General features: G+C 35.8%; 1 protein-coding gene and 1 long non-coding RNA gene across 6 annotated transcripts in view; one reads left to right on the forward strand and one right to left on the reverse strand.

Annotated features, from left to right (window-relative positions):
• Positions 1-18,616, forward strand: part of LOC108003176 (dipeptidase 1-like) — a 205,398-nt gene that overhangs the window by 162,408 nt on the left and 24,374 nt on the right. For all 4 annotated transcript variants that reach the window (XR_009832737.1, XM_062085265.1, XM_028669391.2 and 1 more), the window contains exons 6-8: positions 7,456-7,588; positions 12,359-12,509; positions 17,030-17,099. Coding sequence is in view for 3 of the 4 variants with exons in the window: in XM_062085265.1 (XP_061941249.1) it covers positions 7,456-7,588; positions 12,359-12,509; positions 17,030-17,099 (354 nt within the window). In the remaining variant the exon portion in view is untranslated. The remainder of the gene's footprint in view (positions 1-7,455; positions 7,589-12,358; positions 12,510-17,029; positions 17,100-18,616) is intronic.
• LOC108003164 (uncharacterized) overlaps positions 1-18,616 on the reverse strand; it is a 208,326-nt gene that overhangs the window by 144,894 nt on the left and 44,816 nt on the right. The gene's annotated exons all lie outside the window — the stretch shown is intronic.

Consider the following 18,616-nt stretch of genomic DNA (forward strand, 5'->3'; position numbering starts at 1 on the left):
AGTGTCTACGTGCAGATAAAAGCCTATACCCTCCCCAGAAAGTAGCAAGGGAATCGGAAGGGAAGGGGAGGATCCGGAACCATTTCCTTGACCCCGATTCGAAAACTGCAAGACTTTGAAACCAACTGATGAAACGAACGTAAGAAGATGCTTTCAGGATCCATTATTTCATTAATGATGCAAATATCGGATGTACAAACGTGTTCTTGGTATCGAAGAATCGATGGACTGGAAATTTGTGCGCTCTTAAAGGTATCGAGGATATCGTTGCAGAGAAAAGAAAATTATAGATAGAACGTTAATTTAATTAATTATTAATTTCTGGGTGAATTAATATTTTTATAACCTACACGATATAATATATTTAAGAATATGCTTATCGTTATATATAATTGAATATCGTTTAAATTCTTCTAATCTGACTTGTATAAATATATAAGGCAAAGTTTTATCGATTCGATATTACAATTGAAAACGAACGATTGAAATTTTTGAGTGACGAAAATTTAAAATTGTTCGCGAATTATTGTGTGATTTTATTGGAGAAAAAAAAAAATAACGGAACCTTTTACTTTCGAAGAAGTGAAAGAACGATTATTCTCACCCTTGCGAGAGGGTAACAGAAATTGGGGGAGCGATATGTTTTACGGCTTCTGGGGAGGATTCGATACGAACTGGTTTCCTGAAGGATCATTTTCCTTCCCTCGGTGTTATGCTTCTGCCTCTCTGTATGGCTTTCTCGTTCGACATCGATAATAATGAGTTGACACCTGCAGACGTAACGTCAATGGACATTATCGATAATTGGTTTCTATTGTGGTTACACGTTGGAAATTCTGATTAGATATAATATTCAAATTATATCCATTACCTTTTTTAATTCGACAGTTTTTTTTCTAAACGATTTTTCATTGTTAACGAAATCTTAATTTAACGCATCTATAAATATATTATTTTTTTAAATAATTTGTAAATCGATTATCCGTTTAATTCTGGTAAATGAAACTTGGTCCGCAAAAATGTGAGAGTAGATACTATTTTTTAAAAGAGAAAAGGTTAAATGTGAGGTCAGTTGAAAGGTCGGTCCAAGTTTTCCCTAGAATATTACGCTTGTCTTCGTAGAAAATTATTTATTCGAGATATATTCAAGAATAATTTTATCGAAGAACGTGCAACAAGAGTAAGAATATTTCTAATCCTTTTAATTGATGCAATTGTACGAGCTTTTAACTTATTGCTCTAACAATTGCTCGCTATTTCTATGTAACTGCTCGTATTCAATTATTAATTACGCACGTACATTTTTCCGGGACAGATAATTTGCAACACATTCTTTTCTTGCGTCGCGATTAATGGCCCCCGCGATGTAAATTTCTAAATTTCTGGCCCCGTGAAAATTCCAACAGTTTTTTACGTGTGAAAACGAAACAAAAAAAGAAAGAAATTGCACTGTATTCGATTCGTTAGTATCTAAATTCCCAGCATATGTAAAAAAAAAAAATATTTAAATAGAAAAATTTTATCTAAATTCTGTAAAAAGATCGATTGCGTAAAAAAAAAGAAAGAAATTATAAATCAAGAAAGAAACAGAAGTAATCGTTTTTAAAATTTTTCTTCTTTTTTCTTCTTCTAATTTCAACGCAAAATTTCATCCCTTGTGTTACACAACATGTAATAGTATAATTTTTACGAATCGAACCACGTCTTCCGCATAAATTTCTGATCTGATCTAAATCTACGAAGCTACGACTAATTTCGCAATAAAAGAATTATTCCAGGATCACTCTCCTCACGAACCTTTCCGAATTTCATTATAAGAACCCGTTTAATCCAATTTCTTCGCGCCTGTTAAAAGTTGAAAGTTGTTAAAATATATACAACCCATTCCCACTTGGACAACTTATTCCGCGCTAACGATTTTCGATTCCCCTTATGTTAACTCCCCGTTTTCCCCTCAACTTAAGTCCGCGTTACGAAACTTTTCCACCACGATTGTTTGCTTGCTCGAAGGGCGGTCGCGAGTGACCAGCCATCGACGAAATTCCGTGTCACGAGCACTTTTCGCGGTTATCCTCGCTTCCCTTGGAGTTTTTCATCGGGGATTCGGGAAACGAGTTTTCCCTCCCTCTCCTCCTCCCTTGTTTCTTCGACCTCGAGCTTTTATCCATGCCGAAGTTGCACGATGCAGATCTCCTTCCCGTGTTAATGCACTTTCGATGCCCTCTCGAGTTTGTTTCGATCGATCAGGGGAAAGGAAAGTTTGTTCGAAGGAAGAATAGAATAATGTAACGTGTGTCTGTGTGTGTGTATATATATATATGGTGAGACGAAGAAATTGTACGATTATTTTCTGAAAGGATCTTCTTTTGAGATACTCGAAACAACTGTTTGACAATTGAATAAATTAAAAATAACCCGTGCTATGCGGTGTTCAATTTGTCGAAAGATGAGCGAAACTTGGAAATCCGGGTTTTCGATTTAAATAATAGAAATAACGAGAAGAAGTCTTTTTGAACTATTTAATTTCCGCCCGCGGAGAAAAAAATCTTCCCGTGTAAGGAAAGAAGTGAAAGAAATTTCTCATTTCCAGCCAACAGCTTAGTTAGAAGTTGATCTCCTTCCAGCTTAAACTTGGGGAGAATCGGAAAGCTGGAAAGTCAATAAAAGTCCCGGTCACGGGAAGCTGATAACAGAGAAAATGCTTGAACGTCGATAAATATCCCGCGAAAATTATCCTGTTTACCGAATTGGAGGATCTTTGGTCTAGGAAAAACAACGAAATTCCGTCCTCTCGTTTACGAAAACAGAAGTAGAATTCTCCGTTCTGATATCGATTTCTTCCTCCCCTCGAAAAAGAGAAAGAAAAGAAAAAGAAAGCGAGATAAAGATAAAGAAGATCGAGATTAATCAAAATAATCAAAGACACTCTACATTTGAATCTCAGAGATCTATCGTCAATAGCTTCTTTTTGTTACATAAATATTTTATTACCCACAAAGTTCGTATCGATATAAACGAGACGATTCAAGTTATTTTAATCATCCCTTGTTTAACGATTATTGCGATAAAGATGGTAAATTTAGCCGTGAAATCTTCGACGATAATCGATCCAACTATCGTCGCCACATCTTCTCGAATCATATTCCATTATTTCACGGCCGAGTTAGCTGTGTTAAAATCTCTAGGAAGCAAGAGAATCGTTTCTTCGGGGATGATGAGAGAGGGTGGATGAAGAAAGAAGAAGGCAGGGGGCAAAATAAGAAATATAAAAGCGTGAAGAAAGGCATCGTGGTGTAAACGTGTCTTTTCGAGAGGCTCTCGTATTCTTATATAAAAGATTTCGTTATGGCGTAAATAACCGGCATTATTACAGTCTCGGTATCGTTATCAAAGGAACTTTTCGTTCTGTTGGTTATCGCTGGCCGAGAAATGAGATCGGGTTAAGAGGCCTCCTTAAGAATATTAATCCTTTTGTGGAATTTTTTTTCCTTTTCTTTTTTTTTTTTTCTTCCTTTTGTTTAGCGAAAATTCGAAACTGAAAACTTCACCTCGAAATTGTTTCAAATTTCTAGATTTCGTTTCGATCGAATTATTACGAACCCCTTTCAGATTTAATTTAGAAAGTTTCTATGCAAGATTAATCCTCACATTTTTCTTCTTTTTATTTCCAGGTATATACACTTATACCTCCCCTATTCTTTATCACGCATCGAACGATAATAAAACGATTCATGGACTACAAACTGTCGGCACACAATTAATATAATAATTGCGAATTAAAAATTTCACTTTCGCGCAATATTAATTTTACAAAAGAAGAGAAACACGATCCGGCAGGAAAAGGAAGAAAGAATCGTCGCGCGTGACTCGTTCGCGTTTAATTAACACGACCAAGGAGAAAACTTTCGAGCCGGGGGGTAATTGAATCAACAAGATTTTTCCCCCTCCCTCATCCCTCCTTTCTATGACTATGACGGTTGAAATTGCTTTCCTCGACTCAAATGTGGTGAAAGCTCGCGTGGGCCGCGCGATGAAAATCGAGAAGAATTTTAATTGCCCCCCGCCCCCTCCCTTTTTTCGCGGCTTGGCCACGAGCAAATTGTTCCCGAACTCGTTCAACTTGGACGGAACGAAGAGGCTGGTCTCTTCTTTTTTTATTTTCACTCCACGTTAGAAAGAGCCGTTAGCGCGAGCTCTCGGATCGGATATTTTCCTTCGAAATCTCCCATCTCGTGTTTGATCGTATCCTCCTCTTTGTTCTCTTTTCTTCTTTTTTTTTTTTTTAATCTCCTCCCCTTTTTTATCGCAGAAAGCACATTTCCCACGAAACGATGGTTTCGTGTTTTGAATAAAATACGCGAGCCGAACTCGGTCGGTATTATCTGCCTCTCTTCTGGAAGAACGCACGTCTCTTTCCAGTCGGACGGGTTTATCTCCTGTCCGCTTATTAACCGCCATTTCCACTGCCCTGTGTACGCGCGTTTAGCGCTACTTAACTGTACCGGGTGTCACAGGGAAGATAGAACCGTCAACTTGGTCGAGCTTGGACGTTAACTCGATCGGTTAATTCGGATGCCGATCTTGCTTCTATTTTTTTTTTTTATATATATATATATATTTGCGAGGAAGGAATATATCGGGGAAAGGGAATTGTTTGTTGCAATTGTTCAATGATTCGAAAGTGGTTATTAAAAATATTACGTTTTTGGATCGATAATCGATCGATGCATAATCAAAATCCCGTGAAAGATTCACGGGAGGGAATAAAAATCTTCGTTTCGGTGAGGCAAATTCCGAAACGAAATTTTTCATTTTCAAGCGTGTGTACACCGTGCGTCGTTCCCGGAATATCCAACGCCTTTTAGCCTGGATCCTGTCATTTTATAGTTGGGAAAATACCCAATTTACCGTGAAAGTTTCAGGCAACGCGGCAACAACTCAATTATTTTCTCTGATGCGGGGGAGGGGGTAAAAAGCCAACCGTGAAACGTCGAGTCTCGCGTCGTGTTTAATCCATTTTTCGAGAGGAGGGGGGGAGGAGAGAGAGAGAGAGAGTTGGAGAAATCATTTTTCTTGGTTCTTTCTCGAATTGAGGCCTCCCTTCCCCTCCTCAAAGAAAGAAAAGAAATTCGAGAGAGGGTAATTAATAACAGGTAACTCGCGATAAAACTCGAGATAAAAAGTTTCCCTTCTCGTTAAAATCGAGCAGATTTAACGTAAGTTAGCTAAGGTCGATTTAAATTACAGAGATGTACACAGGTTTATAAGCTTGAACGAATCTTCGTGTAACCTGTATTTGCTGTTTCCATTATCCGACTTCCCCATTTATTACACCCAACTTTGGCTACGTTTAAATCGTATCGCGTTAAAACTGCATTAACGTTATAATTGCGATCGATTTACGTTAAACGGAGAAAATGTTTCCGCGATATGGAACATTTTTGAGAGTCATTTTGCTCGTTTTCTTTTTACGATATTATTCATAGTTGACAATCCGGATCGTTTCAAATTCGATGCTTTTTAAAAAGCATCCACGAGAATTCTCTATCATCTCTCTTTGTTATTAATAATTTTTACGTTACTTTTTTTAAACACGCGATTTAAGAGAGATGAAATCTCTTCATAGCCTATCTTCAGCTTGAACGAATCTTTTATTATTTTCAAAAAAAATTTTCCGATTCCTTTCACCTCCCCGCGACTTTCACCAAAGTCGAGTCAAATTTTTCCTTGAATCAAAGGGAATACGAGTCGTTTGAAACAAGGATCCGAAAGAGTTCGAAAGGATGGAAATTTCAACGCATCGCGATTAGTATGATAACGTTGACGTCACGGCAGCCTCGTGAGAATTAGGGATGCCAATCGGGTTAGGGGAGGGGTAAATTCAATATTTACACTGGCAGAGAAACTCGACGGTAATCAGACCGCCGAGTAATTGGTAACGTTCCCTTCTCAAAGGGGAGGAAGGCTAGTGAAATGCTCGAATAGCCTCTTCCAAACCCCTCGAAAATCGCCCCTGGACAACTTTCTATTCGTCACGACCGGTCTTTCTTTTCGTGCACCGGTTAATAACATCTTGGAAACGTGAAACGATAACTTCTGTTGCGTCCATTAACATTATTCGACGATTCGAAGTCGTCTGTTGTGTTTAAATTTACACTGAAGAATATTTCCCGTAACGCTTGATCTCTTCTTTCATAATTTTCGAACGAGAAACATATTATTTGATAAATAAATATCATTATATTTGAAATATTGTATTATTTGACGAATAAATAAATTTGCTGTCAGGTAAAATTTTAAAGAAAGAATGTCAATTTTTGTTTAAACGACGAGTTGTATCTGGAACGAAAAATATGCAACTATTCGACAAATAAATAAATTTTCTGCTAGAATTTTAGAGAATTATCAATGATTTAGATTTAAGCGACGAGTTATATTTTTATAACTCGAATAACGAATAAATTTGCTGTCAGGTAAAATTTTAAAAAAAGAACGTCAATGATTTTTCTTTATTTTCCTTTATATAAATTTTAATCTCTACTTTCGATTGAATTGATTATTACCAAGCTGATTAACTATCCGCGAATAATTATTATTTTCAAAATAGAGGGGAGAGCGGTTCGCGTGAGTGCAATTTGTAGAGCGAGAGACGTTAATTAACTGGTCTATCTCGTCCATTGCTAAGTGTTCTCAAGTGTTATGATTACGATATTACCGACGCTACAATCGGTGGTTAATTAGCATCACGCGATAATAATGAAAGCGCTTAAATGCGCGATGAATATTGATGAATCATTGGTCCCCGTTTTATCTTCGATTAGAACAAATTGGAAGAAGAAATATTTAATTCTCTAAGAATACTTATCGTCGGATTTGCGACTGCAATTTAATTCTTTCGCAACCAGAAATTAATATACCGTGCAACGATTACATTACGATATGATAATCTTCTTGTTACTGTTCACAGTTAAATTAACCGAAGCGTAAAAATGCATCTATTTTGTTTGAGCGGAACGTATGATTATCGAACCGCAAAGATAAGCGTGCATCGATTACGCTCGAAGATAATCACTCGAATCTAATTTTGTAATTGAACGTGAAAGAATTCGAGGTTTAACAGCGCTTGGAAATGATAATCCAGTATTACGAGGATATTTCTTACGTAAATATATATATTTGTAAAATAACCTCGATAAATCTATTTAACGAAATGAATTATTTATATATAATTTAAAAATCAACAATCCTTCTCTCCCAACAAATAAACTCGATATTAACTTGATTTTAACGAGCAAATGTAATCAAGATTCAAAGATTTACCGATTAAAAGAATCCGTTTATGTGCGAGAGATCCAATTAACTGTATCAATGTTTTTTTTTTTTTTTTTACACAGTTTTTAGCGAAATCGTTACAGGCCATTTCTAACGATTGCTTGTTTTCTTTTCTTTTTTCAGTTTTGGTCCGCCTACGTTCCATGCGGTGCGGCACAGTTGAACGCGGTTCAACTTTCCTTGGAACAGATCGACGTGATCCGCCGCCTCGCCGAGATGAATGCTCAACATTTAACTTTGGTTACCTCCGTAAAAGGTGAGCGTTTCGAACTTTCGATCCAATGATACGGTTTTTAATTGCAAACCATTTCGCCTCGGAAAATCTGCATTGTGGAAAGTGCGTGGTTTCGAATCAAAGTTGAATTTTATTGGTTTTAACGGTACATGGTTTGTTTCTTTTTTCTCCCCCTCTTTTTTATTATTTTATTTTTTTTTTGTTCGATCATGAAACAATTTTTCGATTCAATTCTCGTCTATCGATTTAAAATGCGAATTAATAAAATCGTTTACGTTATTTTATTAATTTCTCTCTCTCTCTCTCTCTGTTTAAAATGTGTAGTGAATTAGTTTATTGATACACGTCTGTAAAATCGTAAATGTAAAGTCGATAAATTGGAAAATTTATTATAGGAAAGAAATTAAATTTTTCGTGTTTGAATAAAATAAAAAGTATAAAGAATTAATGTACGTAAATATGCCAAAGATAATTTCTAATTAAACAATTGTTTTCAGGATCTTAGTGAGTAAATAGAATCGCAAAATAAGGAATATAATGATGTTGTACGACTATTTTTATTACTACACTTTAAAATTATATTTTTAGAGATTGAGAATCCGGTGAGATTTTCGTTTCGCGATGAACCCTAAGAGATTTAAGACACGTTCGATTCCATCCACGTAAAAAGTATGGTGGGAAGATAAAGTGTATAAAGTGTATATATAAAGTGTAACTAAAATTTTCTAGGAAGGAGATAGTCTCGGGGAAAATTGTAACACGGAAAGATCAAGGTGTACGTAATGGTTCAGACAATATTTATCAACCATGATTCCCTAAGGTTGCTGTAGACATAAAAGATGCAGCTTCATAGCGCTAAGAAACAGAAAAAGGATCGAGACTTACGTTTCCGTGAACGTACAATGCATTACCACGGATTTCGAAAGATTTATAATTCTCTATTTCACAAAAGTGGAAACTGCATCGCGAGATGTGGACTTCGAAACATTGCCTCTTGTTCCTTTAATCATTGATTACGTGTACATTTGTGAGAATGTATACTCTGAATAATGTTAAGAAATTTAGCAAGAAGGAAGAAATTTTGTAGAAGATCGTGAAAGAAAAAGAATTACTATGATTCATAATTCGATACTGCTGGCTATCAACTAACTAAGGATCCATATGTACATTTATTTATTTTTCTTGCGTTTGATCGTTTATTACTTTTGATTTTTGTCGATTTAGAGTTTCTTGATAATTGATAAAAAGTAAAAATCTTGGTAAGCAATCATGTCGGAGCGATCGTTTGATAGCCAGTGTAAATTAATAATTTCGAGGAACTCTCGATCGTAATAACAATCAATAGTTCAAGGAATTTTCAAGTTTGAGTACATTGCTACTTGTCCCATTGATAATTAGATTGCTTAGAAACGTGTACCAACTGTGAATAACAATGGATGCAACAGAAACGACAGAAACTAGGCAGAAAGTTTGCTCTCGAGGAAACTCGAGGGGACAAAGGAGATCTGGTATTAATTGCTCGAGCAAGTATCATTCAAGAGAAAAGTAATTATTGGTTCCAACTTTGTGACACCGTTTCATGATTCGTAGCTTTACCGACAGTTGGGAAAAATGTTTGCTTATCGGCGGTTTCTTGATAATCGATAAAATTTCATGCAAATTTTAACGTTATTTCCTTCGATAATAAAACGAATGAAATATTTAGAACGATTCAAAATTCGAAATCTATTTTAAAAGAATACAAATAAGAGGACTCGAGATACTCTGGCCAAGAAATTTGGAATTTTGGCTTAAGATGCTCCCTCTGTTATTATATCCCATCGTTCACAGATGCTGTTATCTTGACATTTGTAGTCTTGATTATCACAAGCAATTCTTTTCTTTTTTATTTGAGATGTAAAATGAAAAAAAAATATTATAAATGTTCTTGTTAATACAGTTAACAATTAATCGATAAAAATATCGATCAAAGAAACTTGTTCTTTCCATTCTGATTTCTTTTAAAATGATCTTCCTCGCATTTAGAAAACAACGCAACGCAAGAATAGCAGGATAAACTTTTTATCAAACTCGTTGAAATTCATAATATCAATTTCATATTCAATTTCATACGTCGCAAGAAACCGATTCTGACACGAGCTTCCCTCAAACCGATACCAATTTGAATAATAACGGGAACAAGTGGCTGTCAAGAAAATTATATCCACGATGCTCCCCGCGTTGCATCAATCTATCTGGTTAAAATTCCAATTCCGTCAAAATCGTTATTCAAAAACGTTATTCGACCAGGTTTTATTTAATTCCCCATATTTCTGTTCTCGGCTTCGGAATACGAAAGGAAAAGGCGCGTAGAGGCCCGAAAAGACAAGTGAAAAGTTCCTTTTTCCAACCTCGATTCGGTTGGCGAGAGTTTCCTCGGCTTATGAAAATGGCTGACAGCTTTCCAACGGGGAGGAGAGGGGGGTTACTTGTCGCCCAAACTTTTACAAGTTTCCTCGCAGGTTATAGACTCTTTGCTTTTTTGTTTCCACCCCCTCTCCCGGTAAATTTCCAAACTTTCTTTGGCGAAAGAATCATTTTGTGTTTCTTGAAAGAAACGAGGAGCTCGAGTATTGTTTGACTGAACAATGCTGGATAAAGAAGGGAATTTCCTGCTTACGTCACGAAGGATTTTGTATTTTTAATGAAATTGTTTTGGAAAAGGAGTCCAAAAGTGGAATAATTTCCTTCCAACGGATGTATCATCGATGTGCGTGGAAATTATTAAATTCTGCTACATTAGGTAAAAATATTCTTTAAATACAATCAATAAGTATTAATTTTGCAGCTTTCCAATTATTATTACACCAAAGCTAAACAGCCTGTTACTTGAATTAAAAGTTTCCAATTCTTTCTCATTCTGAAGAAAATTAAGCATAATAATCTTCAGTAATTTTTTTGAAAGCTAAAATTCCAATCTATAAATATAAAACTATAGTAAATATTGATAATCATGTGATTTACAAATCTTTCAAGAGAAGTTTAAATCATCCCTCAGGAGGGGGTAACAAAGTCGAATAAAATTTAACAATAAAAGCTTCGATGAACGGGTCAGTATAATATTATTGGAAACTGTTACGCGTCATTTTAAGATAGTGGCGGATTCTTGGAATTTCGCACATTTGTATTTGAAGTTTATAACCTACTTACATCTTGAACTTTGTATTTGAACTTCCGAATAGAATGGAAACGGACGTTTCTGCCCCGCTCTTGTGTTGAAGTTTCTAACTAAATTACAAGTGTCAATTTGTTATTGACATTGATACATATATATGCATGTATGGTTACTTGTAAATGTATTATTGATTTCCCGTGTAATTAGCCTCCCCAGTTGTTAAACGACTTTGATCGAAACAATTGCGAGATACTATTTATTTTCCAAGATGCATGGAAAAAATAAATAAATAAATATAGGATTAAAGGTGTAAAATTTATCGACAATTTAAAATTTTTAAATCTGTTTCATCACTTTCGAATACTCCTTATATATCTTCTTGCATGACATACTTTTCTATTCATAGAGTATCACATTGTTTTGTGATTGATGATGGAAAATTTAAAGTTTCAACAAATTCGGGAAAAATTTTCTTGAACTCTACTACAATTCTCGAATTACAATGTATAAAGAGACAATTTCCAACTTGTCTCAAGAATAATTATCATTTCCATTATTTCTCCCCATTTCAGATACGAATAAAAACGCGGAAGGGCGATGGAATATTTTGAATCGTTGCAAAAATCTATCTTACTCAATTTCACGAACATTATTCCTCTAAATACTCGTTCTTACTCCATCCCATCCCAATACGGGTGGAATCTCGACTGCACGTTCGAGAAACGGCATTTCCACCCCCTCCACATTCATTACAAATGGATAAACGTCGACAACTGGGGAAATTTCGTTGGGCACGAATTCCATTGCGTGCTCGCGCCGCGGCAAACGTAAAGCAAAGATCGCGTTATGCATGCGCCGTCGCAGAAAAATGAGGGGAGCGCGACATCCGTGGAGGAGAGCCACGAGGTGCACGCGCCTCGTTGTGAAAACTTCTCGCGACGAGCAAACCCGCTCCAGAAAACTGTCGGCCATTTTCATAAGCTTGAGAAACTCCGGGAGGGCGAAACGAGGTCGAGGGAAAGGGCAGTGGATGGAAAAGGCGTGATTCGGAGGCGAGGAGATCGGTGGTCTTCGAACGATCTTGCCTGTGCCGCCATCTGCACCAACCTGCATACTGATCAGAGATATTACCTGGACTTTGAATTAGCTTTGGAATGAATCCCGTTCCACCCAGAGGAAAATATAAGATTCTTTCCGCGATTCAACCATCTTATTGCAAATATTGGGGAAAAATCGAACGAGTGGCATTAGGAAGTTTTGCTTGGGTTATTTTTTCTCTGATTACTTTCCTCGTGCGACGGATTGAAAGGATTAGACAAATTTCAAATTGCTACGAGTTTGGGTTGAAAAAATACAGTGGAACAAGTCGGACATCGCGTGAAAGTAAAAGTAAAAGACGCGGCTTAAAGCATTCGCAAAGAAATTTTCTTCCCTGGAGAAATCGAATTGGGAAAGAAACTCGATCTCTTTGTCTTTTTTTTTCTGAAAGATTTTCTTTCTTGAAAATGAATTACCGTGTTGGAAGGAATGGAGTTTTCTAAATATTTCTTTGTATTTCGCGACAAGAGAAACGATATAAAGGAATAAAAATGGAGAATAACCACACGCGAAGAGTGATATTTTTCTTTTTTTTGTAGGTCTCATCGAGGCTCATCGAGAAGGGAAAATCGCAAGTCTTATAGGGGTGGAAGGTGGTCACTCCCTTGGAAATTCCTTGGGTGTTCTCAGGACATTTTACGGCCTGGGCGCGAGATACCTTACCCTGACGCATGCTTGCGACACTTCCTGGTGAGTACATTTCATGCCACTTTTGAAATATCCAAAAACAAATATATTTACGCGATCGTAAATATTGTTTAGATAAAAGTGGAGCATAATGATTTCGTTATGATTTTTTATTATATGGGGATATAAGTACCCCGTGTGAGTGGATATTTTACGAAAGATTTCTTATTTTAAAAAGAGGGAATTAAAATATATCTATGGATATCTAAAATTTTATGGAAAATGAACAAATTTTAAGGTACGTTACATTTTTTTTATAATTTATTTCTTTTTTCTTTGTTCTTATTTCTTCGATCCAATAAAATGTTTAACATATTTTCTCGTTATTATAAGAGTAAAGAAAGTACTTTCTTTTTATTCTAAATTTTTATTTATTCGAAAAATATCCTCATCGAGTTCGTTCTTGTCATTTACAGAGCTTTATATTCTACAATTATAGTTTCGAATTATGACGTTTGGATAAGCTTAATGGACAAGCTAAATTGGAATCGAAATTTATTGCAATATTCCGTGAATAGACCAGCAAATTCACTAATATGGTAGATTTTTTTTAATTGCTTTCTCTGTCATAATATCGGTCCATTAATTAACTATCAAAATATATTTGGAATACCCGGATACATTGATAATCTATTCGAGATTCCAGAATAATTTAATTAGCAATTAAATTACAATACAATGCAATTTCATATCGAATTATTCTCATTATGACGATCAATTTAATTTTAGTATCTATGACATAGATCGGCAAAATTTCTAAAAAAGATAGATTCTTTAACGCTTTAATAGCCAGCGAATTAAACAATTTATTCATTTGCATAAATTAATTTTGTTAATTTAAGTAGGATGAAATTGTAATAAAGTCTAAATATTCATTGTTCAAATCTACAATGATCAATGAAAATATGAAATAGATTTACTTCGTTAAAGAGTCAAACTATTAATTTTATTTTTACATATTTCTTCCTTATGCTATTCCCTTAAACATCTTATAAAAATAAAAAGAAAAACCAAAAGACGTACGAAAGAAAAATGGCATCGTTATCGGCACCGAAATCTCGTGGCGTTGTCTCGTGTAAAAACATTTGACTCGACCAAATGATCCCTTTCCATTTCAATTAATTCGAAGAAACTTCCATCGTCTCGCAGCTTTTGCCACTTTTTCTAACCTCTTTGTAACCGTTTTCGTCTAAGAAGAAAGAAAAACCCGTTCCCATGCTCGATCAGGTTGAAAGAGCTCGAGGAGCAAACCGAAACCTCAGAAAATTTCCACTGCCAAAACCCACATCTCCGTTACGAACAAACGTAACCGGGCAAAGAACTTTGTTTCCTCGAAAGGAAACGAAAAGTACTCCGTTTCCACCGAGATCCACCATCCGCACTACAGTTTCTCTCCATCCTCCAAAGATTCAAATTTCAAGCGAAACTATAATCGTGTAGAAGATTCCAATGACTTTTCAAAATTTTATAGCAAATTTTCACCCACGTCCCCGAACAAACGTAACCGAAACGAAAAGTATTCCGTTTCCATCTCATCCCCTCGCGCCATGATTTCTCTCCATCTTCCAAAAATTCAAATTTCAATAATCTTGTTGAAGATTCCGTTCCAATGTTTCGACTTTTCAAAATTTTTGAAATCCGTTGGTAAACTTACAATCGGTGTTCGAGTTTTAGCAAGGGCGTGTAAAAATTGAAAAATTGAATCGAAGGGACGCGCGAGGAAGAGTCTGATTTGCAGGGGGCACCGTGGGGCGCATAAAACTTGCATCGAGAATTGACGTCCTCGAGAACCGGCCGATTTCCGCGCAGGGAGAAAATAATAAGAAACTTTGCGCGTGTAAATGCGAAGGAGGGGATCTCCGGGGAATTCGTTGAAATATAGCGAAAAGGAAACCGTAGCGAAGGGAACTTTTTCTGCATGCAACACGGATTGAGACACGAATGAAAGAGATTTCTGAGAAGGATCAACTCTTCTCGTAAAAAAGGAATCGGTTGTAGGAGGAATCTTTGAGACGCGCATCATTCGGTCCAGTTTGTTGCTTGGATTGGGTCGAGGTTCCGTATTTGATTTTCGATATTTCCAGACGTGAATGAACGTTTTAGATTGTTGTAAAATTGACGAAACGATGTTGCTCTTTTTCACATTATATATATAAAAATATATAAAATATGTAAATACGGAAATATCGATAGATTTCAAAATATAATTCTATTTTATTCATTATATTATTTATATAATAATTGTACATTAATTACAAGTACATCATTTAAACTGATTTCGTCTTTAATTCCGGATCTTTGTTAAATTAACATTTTCACTAAACTTTCCTCTATCCAGTCTCAAAATAATCAATATAAACGAGAGCAAGAAATAAATCCAAGAAAAATAATCTCCTTTCAAGTGAATTATACGTTTCGCTATACAAAATAGACAGAAACTGGAGAGTAGAAGAATATCGAAAATCGAGCGAGACAACAAGTTCCTTTTAGATATCACCCCCTTCCTCCTATCGGGCATCAATTTCGCAAGAGGAACATTTCTCGAAAACAAAGAGCGGCAACTCCTTGAAATATATCCACGCGCAACACGACCCACATAACTCGACATCCTTCCCGCCATTAAGTCGAGATATAATTCCACGAAGCCGGAATTTATACCGTATCCGCGGTGTTTCCACTGAAAGGGACGACCCCCCCTCCCTCTCCCCCCGTATCGCGGATGCAAAACGTATAACACACCACGGCCGATATCCTCGAAGCTCGTAACTAACCGGTTCGAGGGGAAAGTATCGAGGGACGACAATAGCCCGAGTCTCACGACCCCGATTCACAGCCCGTTGCCTTTCAATCCTTGCCTAGTTTATGCGCTCCTCGACGCCCCATCCCACCCGCGTAAATAAGAAACTCGCCGAGCAAATCTCTCCCTTTCGACGCCACGAGTATTTTATTTTCCCTCGAAACGGATCGGCGTAATGCACGGATAAGGGAATAGGTAAGGATATCATATCTCGAGGAAACGCGAACTCCATCTAATGGAATTCAGTTTCTCGTGCTCGGAAGACGAATCAACGACGGCGGAGGTGGATTTGTCGAGGCTTACGCGGAGATAATTGGATTCTTTCTTTCTTCCCTTTGTCGACGATCGATAAGTCGTTGATCGTTGCGTTTAGAAATTGTGCAGGATGTTGGAGCAAGTAATAAAATATATAAAGGGGAACAAAAAAGTATTTTTTTACGAGATCAAAAATTTCTGTTTGCTTGTTTGGCGTTGCTAATTCAATTTTTCTCCTTTATTCTTATATATTTTATTTGAATTAAAAAGAAAAAAGAGAACACCGTCCAATTCTTCTCCTCTCTTGAATAATAAAAGAAAAGGGGGAAAAAGGGAAGGAAAGACTAAGAGATATACCCATTTGCATCTCTCCCCCTGCTCAGTTATCGCCAAGCCACTCGTTTCATCGCGACAATGGCCGAATCGCTTTGGAGAATGTGTTCCATTGGCCTAACATCAATTCTTAGAGCCGTGTCCCCCTCTCTTTCTCTCTCTCCTTTTCCCCTTTCTTTTGTCTTCGTCCACCGTTTCCCCCGAGACCGTGGAGACGATTGGATTTTCCGCGGTTCTCGATGACGAGTCGACATCCCCTCCTCCTCCTCCTCACCCTTCCTCGTTGCTTTAAGAACGAGGCAAGCATCGAAGTGAGAATCGAGAGAAGAAAGATTACGCGGGTCGGATTAAATTTTCTATGGGTTCGATCCTCCTCTTTATCCTCCCCCCAATACTACCCCTTCTACCAAATTGTCTCCTTGCGCTCAGGAATCGCTCTTCGATTCGCGATGATAAATTATTATTGTCGATTTTTAAAACGATTCTCGGACATTCTTGAATTATTGAACTGTTTTAAAACGGTGTAATTTATTATAGGAAACGTTGATCGGTAATTTATTTTAATTCTGATAATTTAAGAAGGAGATATTTATCGTTTAGTAAAAAGTCTTCGTGAGGTGTAAAAGTGATTTGTATGGTTTTTGTTTTTTAGATATTTTAAGTTGAGATCAGAGTGAAAAGTTTAAGCGAGTAATTCAATAATTTGTCGAGACATGATTATAATTCTTGGAAAGAGAATTTTTATTTGCTTGAAATGATTTTTTCTTCTTCTTTCAGATCTTATTATTGTTATTATTATTATTATTATTATTACATTGATTGATACAGAAGAAATTCGTAAGAAATATTATCGTTATAATTTCAAAGTACATTATTAAATTCAATTTATAAATAAAATTTTCCTTTGGTGTTCCTGTTTTTCGATTTATCAAGGAACAGGTCGAAATTTATAGATATCTAGATCTATCATTACAAAGGAAAGAGAGCAGACAGTAGAGAGAAATCGACACGTGAAAAATGTTATCGGTGTTTCACCGAGTGAAGAGAAACGAAGGCGTGTGTATTGAAAAATTATTGAATTTTCCGTCCGGTTTTTCGCGAGAGGAGAAAAGAGTTTTAACAGACATTTTCTTGGCAGGGCAGTCTGTTCAGTTGGCGAGACGAACAGTACCCAGGATACGACGCCAGGCCTCAGTGAGTTTGGAAAGGTGAGTTAAATATACAAAATTATCACGTAAATATCACGAGATAAGATAAGAATTTTTCATATTTTATTTTAATTTAATTATTTGTTATTGTAAAAAATATATAATATATTTTATTCGAGATTAAAAAAAAAAAAGAAGAATGGATTATTTCAATGGAAGTTTTTAATTTTGAAAATAATTTGATTTCTTTCGTTCGAGTAGTGTAAGAATCTCTAAAATAATTTCTTGGAGTTAATATAATACACTAATATATTATAATTAGCATAATAACGAATTAAAAATAATATCAATTAAAAATGTTGAACGTATTTCAAGAATTTAATATAAAATAAAATATCATATGATATTTAATAAGCTTTCATTCCATTTATATTCCATTTATAAAGTTTCACTTGAATATTTTCTACAGCTTGTTGAAAATAAACGGGCAAGTATCGAAGAAGGATCGATCGATCGATCGATAATCGATAAACGATATATTTTTATACTTAACGTGGTACTCCCACGGCGATAAATAATAATCAATGAAAAGCGATCAATGACGATGCGCGCTCTATTTATGCCACGATTCTTCATTCTTCTCTCAACTTATGAGCGCGTGACCCATTTTATGGAATGGAATCTCGCCGCAAACTTTCACACTGGTAAAATGGAATCGAACAGGATTTTCCACCCGAATTTCTAGCACACGAATCCCAATATATCGATAAGAGAGAAAGAAACGAGACCAGAGAGAGAGAGAGAGAGAGAGAGAGAGAGAAAGAGAAAGAAAAATCAGAAAAGAAATATATAAGAAAGAAATGGAATTTGAGGGGAACTTATTCTTGTTTTGTTATTAGATAATTCAAAAAGATTTGCAGAATGCGTACATTTATATTAAAAAAAAAAAGAAAAGAAAACGTACGTCCCTTTTATTGGATTCGTTACGTAGAAAAATTAAAGAATTTTATTAATCGATTTTAAATTATATATTCAAAGATCTTCTATAAAAACGATGTATGTTTTAATAAACATTTCTTACAAAATACAAAATTAATTTGCATAACAGGCACAGTATAAAACGTTATGAAACAAAACGTGAATCGCGGCACAGGAAATGACAACATCGCTCGTCATTGATATCCACAAATTATATACACACACACACACACACACAAATATATATATATATATAAATATCGATTTAACGGAGTCGTTTTCCAGACACGGAGCGGAACGGACGCGTCGCTCTCTGCTCTCTGCGCAAGAAGGTTGTATCGTTTAAGTTAAATTAATTAATTTTGCGCAACTATAGTTATAAATTAATTAATTATCGCGACGCTATATCGTGAAAATGAAAACACGTTGTGGAAGAACGAGGTACTTGAATATTTCAACTTAGATCACATCTTAATAAAAAAAAAACAATAAAGTGAATGCGATATACGACATATGGACGTACGCATCCCCCTGTACCACATATTGCTCGCATATATTTTACATATTTCGACATGTAGCATCCGTATGAATATCGAATG

Source organism: Apis cerana, linkage group LG14, assembly GCF_029169275.1.
Source record: "Apis cerana isolate GH-2021 linkage group LG14, AcerK_1.0, whole genome shotgun sequence".
Lineage (NCBI taxonomy): Eukaryota > Metazoa > Arthropoda > Insecta > Hymenoptera > Apidae > Apis > Apis cerana.